This window comes from Mixophyes fleayi, chromosome 7, assembly GCF_038048845.1.
Source record: "Mixophyes fleayi isolate aMixFle1 chromosome 7, aMixFle1.hap1, whole genome shotgun sequence".
NCBI lineage: Eukaryota > Metazoa > Chordata > Amphibia > Anura > Limnodynastidae > Mixophyes > Mixophyes fleayi.
The window spans coordinates 103,767,184-103,781,061 of NC_134408.1; the positions used below are offsets into that span (position 1 = coordinate 103,767,184).

At 38.4% G+C, this 13,878-nt stretch overlaps 1 protein-coding gene across 1 annotated transcript in view; it reads left to right on the forward strand.

The window, feature by feature from the left end:
* Nucleotides 1-11,143, forward strand: part of LOC142098542 (carboxypeptidase O-like) — a 71,016-nt gene extending 59,873 nt beyond the window's left edge. Inside the window, exons 7-9 of the mRNA XM_075181378.1 lie at nt 2,692-2,894; nt 5,248-5,332; nt 10,857-11,143. Of these exons, the coding sequence (XP_075037479.1) occupies nt 2,692-2,894; nt 5,248-5,332; nt 10,857-11,143 (575 nt within the window). The remainder of the gene's footprint in view (nt 1-2,691; nt 2,895-5,247; nt 5,333-10,856) is intronic.
* Nucleotides 11,144-13,878: the final 2,735 nt, after the last annotated feature.

Below are 13,878 nucleotides of genomic sequence, written 5' to 3' on the forward strand. Positions count from 1 at the left end.
GCCCACTTTGTTTAGAATAGGGAAACCATGTTGTGGACTTCTCCCAAATCATGTTAACCAGCTCTGATTGTTACCATTATTAGATCTGCTAGAATAAAATGGGAAACAGATCTAGGGGTTCTTTCTGATGAGGAATGGAATATGCTGGTGGTAAGTTCTAGACATGCCACATCTTGTCTTAGGTTTCAGCAGCTACATTTTTACATTGTACACAGAATATACTTAACACCAACCAAGATGCACGCGATGGGACTCCGCGTCTCTTTGGAGTGCCCCAGGTACGGTATCACAGAGGGCACTTTTTGGCATCTTTTATGGTCATGTCGAGCTGTGCAGTCCTTCTGGGGCAAATATGGGACTGCATCTCCTCCACACTACCTGTGACCCTTTTGTTATGCCCTAAGATCTGTCTATTTGGCTCTACATTAGAAGAAAATTTAAGTAAACCACACTTCAAATATATATTTATCTTAACCTCCCTGGCTAAGGCTATTATAGCTAGGGGATGGATGGTGACTGAACCACCTAGTGTACCTCACTGGATTAATCTAGTTACTGAAGTATGGAGGCATGAGAGGTTCATGTATGAATGTAGAAAGGCCATACATAAATACCATAAGATATGGCACCACTGGTATGAATCAAGTTATGTTATCCACCCTCATTAGGATGATATGGTGAGTTTGGAGAGTCGCCAGGTGGATGGTTAACTCTCAGCCCTGTGCAGCTTCAATTGATCTGACCTGGAATGTAGTGAAAATGCTATGATGATATCATCACCCTAAAAGTTCACTAGATATCACTGTATAATGTTCATAGCGAAATAGGCAGAGATAGATGTTAGATTAGAAGTTAAATATGTTATTTGTATGTTGTAACTAAAAAATCTCAATAAAAATACTTTATTCAACCAGCTCCGGTTGTGCAAGGGTTGCTGTGTAATGGGCATGGGTTTCTCTTGACCATGTGTCAGTGACATAGGGACTCTAGAGAGGTGACATAGTGTTCCCTTTTGGAGGTTTCCAAATTATACCCTAGCCATTACAGGCCAAGTGTGGTTAGGATAACTGCAGGGGTGGTTGTATCTAGTTGAGGGACACCCCTTTTTTGTTTGGCCCCCATCTACTATAAACAATCAGTCAATTCTGAATAGCCTTGTGGATGCTAGCTGTGTTTTGGAGCACCCCATGTTGTGGGTTTCCAAAAAGCATGGTAGCCAGCTGAGGTTGGCTAACCCAGGGTATGCTGGCTAATAGGTAATAGGTTATATGGACCCCAAAACTGTTGCACAGAGATTTTTGAGAAGTATTATTATTATTAGCCTCTATTTATGGGGCTCCACAACAGTGCCGTACAAAAAACAGACATTAGACCACACAGGGTAAAATAGTATAGAACATTATACAAAAGGTAGTACCTCTTTCCATCTTTTGTTGGGCCTTTCCTTAGCCACCTTCACACGTTGGTGCCTTAAAAGGCACCCTGCACTTTTCAGTATTGAGACTGATGTGGATATAATGGACAATTGATCTTTCGGACCTTTTCCCCATTTCCCTTTTGTTTTCCTAGCTACCACTGGTACCACAGAGTCTAGCGGGTAAATGTATCAAGCTGCAATTTTTTTGGCAATATAAAATTGCCGCAAATCGCAGGAGATAACCATCGATTTGAAGTTCAAAATCGTCATATGTGTTAAACAGCAATTTTGACTTTCCTAAATCCAATCTCTGGCTATTTGTGTCGATTTTAAAACCCCTATGTCTCCCATGATAAAGTCAAACTCCCGGGAGATTAAAATCAAGCTCGCACGAGTTTGAATTCAAGATCGCCAGTTACAACACGCTGCTTTCTATAGGCGAGATTGGAGAATACACCACTGTTACATTGCGGGGCAATGTTAATATAACAGGAGGCATAATGGAAGTTTAAATAAACCATCTTTTTTTGTTGTAGAGGGACAAAAATGATTATGAATTTTCTTGCTGGGGACAATTTATTTATGAAATGTAATTATAGAATCAATGTAAGTGTTTTTTATTTGTTTTGTTTTTATAACTGTGGTTTGCTATTTCATCAGCATTGGGCCAATATGTATATTTTTATGATATGTCAACATTTCAAATTTCATGATAGGGAAACCATTAAAAGTACAGACTTGTGGCACTACAAATGTTAGCATGCACATGAGCAGCTTTCTAGTTATTATTATTAATAATAATAATAATTATTATTATTAATTTGTAAGGTACAATTTAATTGCCTCCAGCCTGTAAGTCACTGTCATAGCTATACATTGACTGCAGTTTTTTTTAGATTGCTCTTGTTTTTGTTTTGTGCATATGTTTTACGTTGTATGTTTGTTTGTGTTCTCAACATGTAAAATCTATTCAATAAACACATTTGCGTTAAAGAAAAAATAATACAATGACTGTAGTAGGAAACAGATGATTTATGTCACAGTGATCAACTGTCTGGCATTTTAAAGGAAAATTTGTCCAGGACATCACTGACTTTAATAGAATTTTGTTCAAGATAGATCACAGTCCCTGCACATATGCAGTTCAAAAGTGAGTACATTGTAGACATGACTAGCTTCAGATCAAATGCACTAGTATTCACCTGTTTAATTGATCTACAATATTAATAAAGTGTTACTTCTGCCTAATGATTTAACCTTCATTTATTGTTTAGGTGTAGGTGCTTCTCCAGACTGTGAAAGTCTACTCTTCTGTGGACCAACACCTGCTTCTGAGTTTGAAACACAAGGGGTGGCCAGTATTGTGGAAACAATGAAATCCAATATCCTTATGTACCTTACCATTCATTCATATGGACAACTGATTCTTCTTCCATATGGATACAAATATCATCCATCTGTAAACCATTATGAAATGGCAAGTACCATTGGATTACTAATTTAATTCCTAAAGTAGAGATGTATACTTAATTATAGACTGCTATGTTAAAGAAAATCTCATGTTTCACATTTATTTTGCACCAAACAATAAAATTAGCATGTCTCTTATACAGGGGCCCTTAATAGGTGTTCACCTTGCTCTTTATCAAAGATACTGCCATGGTGCAGTTTTATTCAGCTGTGTAAGTAGTACATATGCAGTCTTTCTTTTGCTGCAATGACTGTTATCATGTAGGACCTTAATTCCAGGGAGCATACAAATCTGAAGGGCATATTGTGTATAAGGCTAATCTTACCTATTTTAGGCAGTAGGAGAAGTGGCATAACAATGTATACCTGACTACTTTGACCACTGTTTGGGCATTAAAAGGATAAGACAAGACCCCCATCTCCGCCAGCTCTGAACTTGTAAAATTCAAGTATTTTGTGAAAATGGCCATGCAACCTTCCACAAAGCAAGGAATTTCTCAACACCAGTCCACAAGAGTCCCCAACAGGTTATGTTTGGAAGATGTACCTCTGTCAGAAGAGTCAATAAATTATTTCACCCAGTGCATCCCCAATTCATGACTTTTCAGGGTGCTTGAAGAGTTGAGAACCCTAAATCACTCTATAAATCACTCCCCTAAATTATTGGAGCAAAAGTGGCTATCCAGAATGGGAGAAGGTACCAAGACCACCAAGAAGAATTTTGGGCACCGGTACAGCAACTTCTTGTGGTCCCCTCTGAAGATTTTGTTTGTGCACCTCCACACAGCTCAATCATACTGCCAATGAGGTGTGACCACATTGTTTGTTGCACACAGCACACACCTCTCCAAACCCCAGCATATCTTCCAACAGTCCTGACAGGGGCAAAGCAAGCACGGTCGGGGTGGCATTACAGAGATGATTAATCTTTGATCCATTGCTAACATCCAGCACAAAGAGCAAATATGTGTATATTTCATACAAAATCTCTCCCACTTAATTTGGCACAGTTGTTAGGTATGCAGTAGTCCAATAAAAACTTCATATCAGACTGTTTTTATTTTTTATGACTAAGTCATGTCATGTCATCACCAGAAAGTAACTAGGTGACATTAGATGAAGTAAGGTGTCAGCACAGGTCAAAAAAAGGGCTGATAAACTAAAAAAGTATATACTTAATAAAGGGTTTTTTTCAAGTTTAACTACTGTTCATGCCAAATATGGAGAGAGAAACACACATAGTGAGACAGACAGAGGGACATCCGTACACATACAAAATTGGAGACAGAGTGACAGACAAACATACAAAGGAGGCAGAGATGCATACACACAAGGGGGAAAGGGGGCAGTGGCACGCATATAGGAAGAAATAGACACAAACAAGGTAAGATAGATAAACATGGATTTGACTGCAGGGATTTGCAGATTTTAAGCAGCTAGGCAAATAAAAATGTAGCAGATTTCAAAGTGAATGGGTGAATTTGTAGTGTCCTTTACATATTAATATTTATCAGATGTATAGCCATATTTATTTTTTTGTGAAAAAGTATACTATTGCAGCTATTTGCACTGTTTAAAAAACAAAGAATTTTTACTGATATATTAATGTCCAGCATACTGTATTTATATTTTAGATGACAATGGAACATTTGATTTGACCATTTACTTATAAATAATATTCTTTATTTACTGTTGGTACAGAGCATCTCACAACCTAGTTAAGGAAACAAAGTGCAGAGGTATAGACCCAAACAGAGTGTAAGCCCTACAAACTTTGAGGGGAGGAAGGTGTCAGGGGTGAACTGTATCTTGCACATCAGCGACCCATAGAGAAGGGGGCCTCTAAACACTTCCTGCTAGACCAGGCCTATTACTGTATACCACGTGGTCCCATTGCAATGCAGGAGAAACCACATGCAATTACTTCAACTTGGACTTTGCGTTGTACAGTAATAGGCCAGTCAATAGAGGAAGTAGGAGGAAGAGGAGGAGGTGGAGAAGAAGCTCTCATGTGCTTACCCTGTGGCCAATAGAAGAAAGAAGAGGTGGAGGTGGTACTTACACATTTGCACATCAAAACACTGTGTATGTGTTAACTAAATGGCCATGTGCTGCAACTCCATGGAAAAAGGCAGCGCACAGTTCAAGATTACAACCAATGCAAATGATTAAGTCCATGGACTGGGCCCGCCCATGATAGACAGGCCTGGATCCCAGTATTTGTACCCATCCCACCCCCCTCTCTGCACCCCTGGAAGTGGCTAGAATTAATCTTCCCCAAAAACTAAACATGTATAAACTTTCTGAGCAATATTCTTATTCTGTTCAATTTCACTTAAGAGTACATTTTTATTTTATAGACAAAAGTTGCAGAGAAGGCTGCCGCCATAATGAAAGAGAAGCATGATATTGAATACACAGTGGGATCTTCATCTGTCGTGTTATGTAAGTAAAATGTGACCTAACAATAACAGTTTTCCACAGAAGTGGTTGAATATGTTCATATTCTCATATATATACTGTATACTACAGTATACTATACCATACCATAATACATAAATATATTGAGTGACCACTTATAAGGTACACTTACACAACTACTCATTAATGCAAATATCTAATATCTAGCCAAACAAACGGCAGCAACTCAATGCATAAAAGCATTACACATGGTCAAGAGGTTCAGTTGTAGTTCAAACCAAACACCAGAATAGTGAAGAAATATAGTCTAAGTTTCTTTGTCTGTGGCATATTTGCGGGTGCCAGATGGTGTGAATAAGTAGTCCAGAAACTGATGATATCCTAGAACTTTCACACACAAGAGTCTCTAAAGCTTACAGAGAATTTGTGCGTGAAACAAAAATCATTCAGTGAGCAGGAGTTTTGTGCGCAAAAACACCTTGTTAATGATAGAGGTTAGTGGAGAATGGCCAGACTGGTTCAAGCTACAGGAAGGCTACTGTCACGGTAAACTAGGATACAAGACCCCTGGCCTGCTAATACTAACACTCACCGGAGGAGCGGAGACTAACGCGGTGGCTGGTCTTCACCAAGAACCCCCGCAAGGTAATATGGACTTCACAGCTGCCACTACGCAGGTCGCAGCCCTCTGGGGGTGGGGCAAGTCCCACGGAGTTCAGCGAATTGGAGGTTTGCGGACTGCAGGAATTACCGCTGGGATAGCGGAGTGGAAGATTTGCGGTTAGCAGGTGAACAGCGTGGAGCTGCGATGGTCTGCGGAGAGCAGGTGGACAGCGTGGAGCTGCAATGGTCTGCAGATAGCAGGTGAACAGCGAGGAGCTGCGATGGTCTGCGGATAGCAGGTGAATACAGGTAGTAAAGAGAGACGTCAACGAATAGGCTTCACAGAATGAACCTAAGAACAGGCTCAGAGGGGAGGAGGAGGCTGCTTTAAATAGGAGAGGGAAAGCCAGCAGCCAATAGAGAGGTAGGGAAGTCTTCATAGAGAAATCCAAGATGGCGGCCATCAGCGGGGCACGGACATGGACGGCAGGCAGGTGAGTGAGCCGGGTCTCAGTCTAGAGATACCGAGGACCCGGCGTATGACAGCTACAGTATCTCAAAAAAGCTTGTATTACAACAGTGGTATGGAAAACAGCATCTCTGAATGCACTACTTATTGAACCTTGATAGGCTACAACAGCAGAAAGACCACACCATGTTTCATTTCTGTCAGCTAAGAACAGGAAACTGAGATTACATTGGCTCAGGCTCACCAAAATTAGACAACTGAAGATCGGAAAACATTGCTTGCTCTGATGAATCTTAATTACTGCTTAGACATGTAGATGGAACGGTCAGAATTTGGCATAAACAACATGAATCCATGGATACATTCTACCTCGTGTCAATAATACAGGCTGGAGGTGGTGTAATGGTGTGGGGGAATTTTTCACGGCACACATTAGGCTCCTTAATAACAATTGAGCATCAGTTAAATGTCCCACACGCACCCCCTATACACGTATATCAGAACGCTACTGAAATCCAGCAAACCTGTCTCCCATCTATTCCAAAATCCTTTAAATTTGCCCTTTGGAATGCACGCTTTGTTTGTACATACATGACCTTTACCTCTCAAACAACCTCAGCCTTTTAGCAATAACAGAAACATGTCTTACACAATGAGACACCTCACCTTCACATGGTGGCTCCATTTCACCCACATCTCCAGGCCTGGAGGCAAACTACTTCTTTCCCCACATTACACATTCACAGTTTTTACACATATTCCATCACTCATGTTCACACAGGGGCGGGCTGGGCCGGGATGCAATTTTCCTGAATATTACCGGCGGCCGCATCAGCGCACAGGTGGCCGCATCACATGACACGCGATGCGGCCGCATCATCAATGACGTGGCCACAATGCGTGTCATGTGATGCGGCTGCCTGTGCGCCCCCTGGGCTGAAATTTGCCAGCCAGTGCCTGTGTTCACATCTTTTGAAGTACAGGCTTTTTGGATTTTTAACCCATTCTCTATGCTTGTTGCTGTGATCGATCACCCCCCTAGACCACACCAGCAATTTCTTGAACATTTCTCTGCATGGCTCCCTCACTTCTTATCTACAGCCTCCCCACCATTATTATGGTTGATTTCAATATCTCCAATGATCAGGACCGGATTAAGACATTGTAATACGTACCGTGAGGGCCCCAGTAATATCGGATTGGGCATAAGTCTCTTTACAGATTTTTAAATACGTGCCATGCGTTTATATTTTCTCAATCTTTCTAGATATATAGCTATGTGCAATGTGACTATATATATATATATATATATATATATATATATATAAATAAACACAAATCCTTCACTGCTGCAGTTCAGAGACACTTTGCATGCTTATCAAAGAACCACTAGAAGAAACAGTACTATATATGTGTATATATATATATATATATATATATATATATATATATATACTGAATATATACACAAACTTGTAAAATATTAATATAAAAAACACACTTCATTCTGCAAATATATTAAAATGTCATTACAGTATAATTCTGCATCCAAAGTTAGACAAATGGTGCAGTTCTCGCTTATCTGATCTTTGAGCGTAGACTGCCTGATGTTCTCTATTGCTTGTTCTTGGAGCATTGTTGTCAGTTGGCTGGCATCTGGAAACTTTAAGTCCTGTATTGAAAATGTGCAAAAATTGTATTATAGTGCAAAATGTTAACAAAACCCTGAATGATACAAACACAACAATCCATCATGACCAAATAAAACAACCCTCTAGTACAGGCATATATAGACATATATAGACATATATAGACAATAAAATATATAAAAAATGATTTATAATCATTTACTAACATCTAGCAGTCCGTCTGTCTGTATTTTGCATTCTAGTGTTCATTGAGACCACAGAGAGCATCCATGTCAGCGACACACAATACAGAGATGATACCCCCCACAGGCTACTTCATCACCTCCACCGCCAGCTAATTCACCTCCCCCTCAGCCATTTTTTCAACGCTCACCAGACAGTTTATGAACCTCCCCATCCATTTCATCACCCACCCAGATACTCATTTGCTCACACAACAGCCCTTGATCAATGCCAACTTTTATTTCAGCCATGACACATTAAAGTAACATGACATCTTGAAAGACTTTGTCGTGAAGCAGAACATCACTGGTGAAATCTCGGACCTCTAATGATCGCCTCATATATACTGCAATCTACCACACCTATGGAAATGCACTAAACACTGCTAAACAAGCATACTTCCAATCTCTCATCTCTGCTCATTCCTCAAACTTCAAATACCCTTTTAGCACATTTTAATCTCTTCTCAGCCCTCCCACCCCAAACTCTCCAACTACTATCTATGCCCAAGATCTTGCTTCCTACTTCAGGGACAAGATTGATAAGATACGACCTGAAATGGTATCCTCGACAAACAACCAGCTCAACTCCTTCCCAGCAGCCTCTGATACCCTCTCTTCATTTGAACTCACATATAAAGATGAAGTATCTACTCTCTTCTTATCTTCCTACTCTACCACCTATCCTCTTGAACCTATACCCTCACAAATCATTAGATCACTGTCTCCTGTGCTCATATCGCCCCTAACTAAACTGAACTGAAATTCTCACCAAAAACTCTCTCTCAAATTACCGTCCCATTTCTAAGTTCCCATGCCCCTCAAAGCTTCTCGAGAGAATTGCCTACACTCGCCTCACATGCTTTCTTTCCTCACATAACCTATTGGATCCTCTTCCATCAGGCTTTCATTCCCAACACTCCACAGAGACTGTGTTGTCAATTATTTGATTACTGCTAAATCTAAAGGTCATTACTCTTTTCTAATTCTCCTGGATCTCTCTGCTGCATTTGACACTGTTGACCTCTCTCATCTCATATAATTGCTACAATCCCTAGGCCTTCAATATACTGTCCTATCCAGGTTGTCATCCTACCTATCTAATCGATTTTTCAGTGTTCGTTTCTCTGGATACACCTCTACACCACTTCCTTTATCAGTTGGAGCACTACAAGGTTCAGTACTAGGTCTTCTGCTTCTCTATCTATACCACTTCTCTTGGAAAACTAATAATCTCCTTTGGATTTCAGTATCTTTATGCGGATGATACACAAATTTAACTATCCTCAACTGATCTCTCACCATCTGCTCTGTCCCACAATACTGACTGTCTTTCAGCCATTTGATCTTGGATCTCCTCTCCTCAACTGAAACTCAATCTTTCAGTTAGTTTATATTATATTCACATGCCAACAGAAGTTGCCTACCTGATTTTTCTATTTCTATTGTTCCTCACATCGACGCTATGGGCCTGATTCATTATGGAAAGTAAGGCAAAAAAAGCAGTACGTTTTCTCCTGGACAAACCATGTTAAAATGCAAGGGGTGCAAATTAGTTTATTATTTTGCACATAAGTTAAATACTGACTATTTTTTTCATGTAGCACACAAATATTTAATAGCTGCATGCTTACACTGAAATTTAAAGTTGATCTAGGACATGCATTATCCCAACTATAAATCTGCCATCACATTTTAAATTTACTTCCCCCTCTAATGGCAACATGGTTTTGCCAAGTTACTCATTATTTTTGCTTTACTTTCCTTAAAAAATCAGGCCATATATCTAAATCATGTTACATACATCTAAACATCATTTCCAGAATACGTGCATATCTCACATATGACACTGCGAAAACTTTAACCACGCAGTCATCATCTCTTGACTATTGCAATTTCATCCTTACTGGTCTTCCTCAAATTAGACTCTGCCCCCCTACAATCTATTTTGCACGCAGCAGCTAGATTGATTTTCCTTGCAAATCATTCATTCACTGCTAATGCACTCTGTCAGTCTCTACATTAGTTGCCTGTTTTTCACTTAATCCAATATAAAATACTTCTACTAACATACAGGGCCATCATCAAAACTGCACCAAAATACATCTCTTCGTTAGTCTCAAAATATCTCCCAACTCGGCATCTTTGTTCTGCACAAGACTTGCGTCTTTCATCCACACACATTACCTGCTCCCATTGACAGTCACAGAATTTTTTTCGGACTGCACCCCCTTTGTGGAATTCCCTCCCTCACACATTAAGACTTTCCTCTAGTCTTTTGACCTTTAAGCGTTCGCTGAAAACCCACCTCTGCAGGCTAGCTAATTAAATTCCTCAACCATCCTCTTAACGTCCCTTGGGTACCCTATTACCAACCTTTAGATAGTTGATTCTTGATTTTTTTATTTGTTATTTGTTTTGCTTGTTTTAGTAACGCAATTGCTATTCCCTTGATTCATTTGTCTGTTGTTAGCATGCACATAAGAACTTTCTTCTTCTTTTATGATTAATTTACCCGGATGCAGGACCGCTCCAATGTTGCAAACAGAGACAAAAGCAGATGCTGGATATAACATATGCTTTTTTTTTTTTTTCATTTCTTTCAGATTATAATTCTGGATCTTCAGCAGATTGGGCAGCTGATATTGATATTAAATTCAGTTACACCTATGAGCTAAGAGATGAGGGTTCATATGGATTTGAACTACCACCTAATCAAATTCAACCTACTTGTGAAGAAACTTTGACCTCCATGTTGTCATTGTTTAATTATATGAATGAAACCTACCTTGAACAACTCGAAGATGAAAATGGTGCAGCTGCTATCAATTCACATTGGTTCAATATGATTTTTTCATTTTCTGTCTGCATATACTATGCTCTTATACGTTAAATAGACAATGATATTCTTTAGGAATGAGAAAATCAATGTGAAGCTTTCTATTATTTCTATCTATTATATGCCTACTATGAATACAAATAATGTAAATGCACATTGAATAGGTTAGTGATTCATGTCTGAAACAATTAAATAATATTTACATTAAGACAGAATTTTTGGTTCATACACAAAAGTAATGTACACATATTTATAATCAGCTGCCCAATTTCAAAATATTTTCGTGTTAGTAAATTAAACCATAAAACGCTATTGTACCCCATTAGGAGGTGCTGTTTGTCAAACGCATTGGTAAATGTAACGTAACTCGTTTTCTAGACTGCCATAAATAAGTTGTATCATAAAATCAGTTCTGCAGCCACAAATTATAGAAATTATATTGTTTTTAACATAAAAATAATTTCATAACGTATAACAGACTTGTACCTACAAAATAAATAAGATCCACAAATTTGCATATACCCAAAAAACAAATCTCAACAGTGTCATGCTATTTTCTGAAATACATTATCGCATAATCATTTTTGTCCATCAAATTTTTATTCCAAGTGTCCCACATTTCCAGGTACCGTTTTGTATTACGCAGCAAGTGAGACCCTCCTTGTAGAATAATTTTTCTTATTCTGCGCCTTCCAGATTATACACCAGTATTGACTGGCTGCACAAACATATCTTCGTTGTCTGCCTATTAGATGCAATGTTTATCATCTTTTCCTATTTTCTATGCTTTACAAGTTAATATTTATTGAAGAATGCAACAAGTAATGCTAAACTCAAATAAAGGAAACATCATCATCATCATCATCATCATCATTTATTTATGTAGCTCCACTAATTCCGCAGCACTGTACAGAGAACTCACTCACGTCAGTCCCTGCCCCATTGGGGTTTACAGTCTAAATTCCCTAACACACACACACACACACACAGACTAAGGTCAATTTGTTAGCAGCCAATTAACCTACCAGTATGTTTTTGGAGTGTGGGAGGAAACCGGAGCACCCGGAGGAAATCCACGCAAACACGGGAGAACATACAAACTCCTCACACATTAGGCCATGGTCGGGAATTGAAATCATGACCCCAGTGCTGTAAGGCAGAAGTGCTAACCACTTAGCCACCATGCTCCCTCATAACATAACACGAAGAGATTGTACTGCTCCAAGATCCACCAAGTCAGTATTAATTGTGGTATGCTTAGGTGAACCAACTCAGCAGCAAGGTGTCCCTGGAAACTATTTTGAAATGTTGGCAACTATGTATTGTAGATATCTACATAATTGATTTTGTTTTTTGCTTACAGAATACTTTAATACATTATCTAAATACATTTTGGATTTATTTTTTAATTTGTGGAAAGCTACATTTTTGGGCATTTACAAAATTCGATAATCCCTTAGTTTTTTATTGGCTCTTGGCAATCTGCCACTCAAGTACTCCTCCATAATTCCACAACCCCTCTGCATTGTTTAGTTCATCTATAAACTGGCAGAATAAAAGAAAGTGATATAGATGAAACTGGTAAGTTCAAAATGGAGTTATTTTAGAATTATATCATCACAATTATATAATTATTTCAACACTTTACTTTATAATCCAGTATATGAGTCAGATATTCTATTTACAATTAGGATTGCTGGGTAAGCCATATAAAACTTAACATAAAACACACAAAGGGCCTGATTCATTAAGGAACTTAAATGAAGAAGTTTCTTATTTAAGTCTCCTGGACAAAACCATGTTACAATGCAAGGGGTGAAAATTAGTTTTCTGTTTTGCACATAAGTTAAATACTGACTGTTTTTCATGTAGCACACCAAAACTTGATAGCTTATTTGTACACTGAAATTTAAAGTTGATATTTGTGTGCTACATGAAAAAACAGTCAGTATTTAACTTATGTGCAAAACAGAAAACTAATTTTCACCCCCTTGCATTGTAACATGGATTTGTCCAGGAGACTTAAATAAGAAAGTTCTTAATTTAAGTTCCTTAATGAATCAGGCCCAAAGTGCTTTAATTCAGTTGAAGGCGTATATACATACTGGCTACCAAACTGGCCACACAAATTTGGAAGCATGTAAAACACTCACTGCATGGCTGCATCACAACTAGTTCACAAGTATACCTGTGTTTTTTACAATGCAAATTTGTTTGTGAACTACGTTCATGCCAAACATCCAACCACTGTATTTGTATGTGTCAAGTTTTATATGGTTAATTTAACAAACAGGTATGAGACAAGTACCTGCATAGCATACAGTTATTTCAGGCATATTAATTTTTTAAACTTTTACAGACATGTATGAAAGAAATTTAATACATTGCAAATAGTTAACGTATGTTGTTTTGCTGTATGCATGGATAGTAAAAGCTGCAGACAGGTAGTATGCACTTCTTACAATTAATGCTTAAACTATATTTTTTTACCATCCACTAATCCTTCTTCTGTTTTCCAATAACATCCATGATCTCCTTATATCAACTGTATTAAATAAATAAGAATAAGAAATTATTGCCTTCTACCAGTAATCTTAAAAAGATGATGAAACATGGGCCTGGCTATTGCACTATTGCAGTTATAGGCCGTTTCTATAAATCTGGACCTACTTACAATTAAATAGTTTAACTGGTTTGTGTCTTTTATATATCAATTTGTATTTGTTATACTGTAGCCATATGCAATATCTGGCAGGGCTGCCAGACTAATACAAAGAACACAATAACAA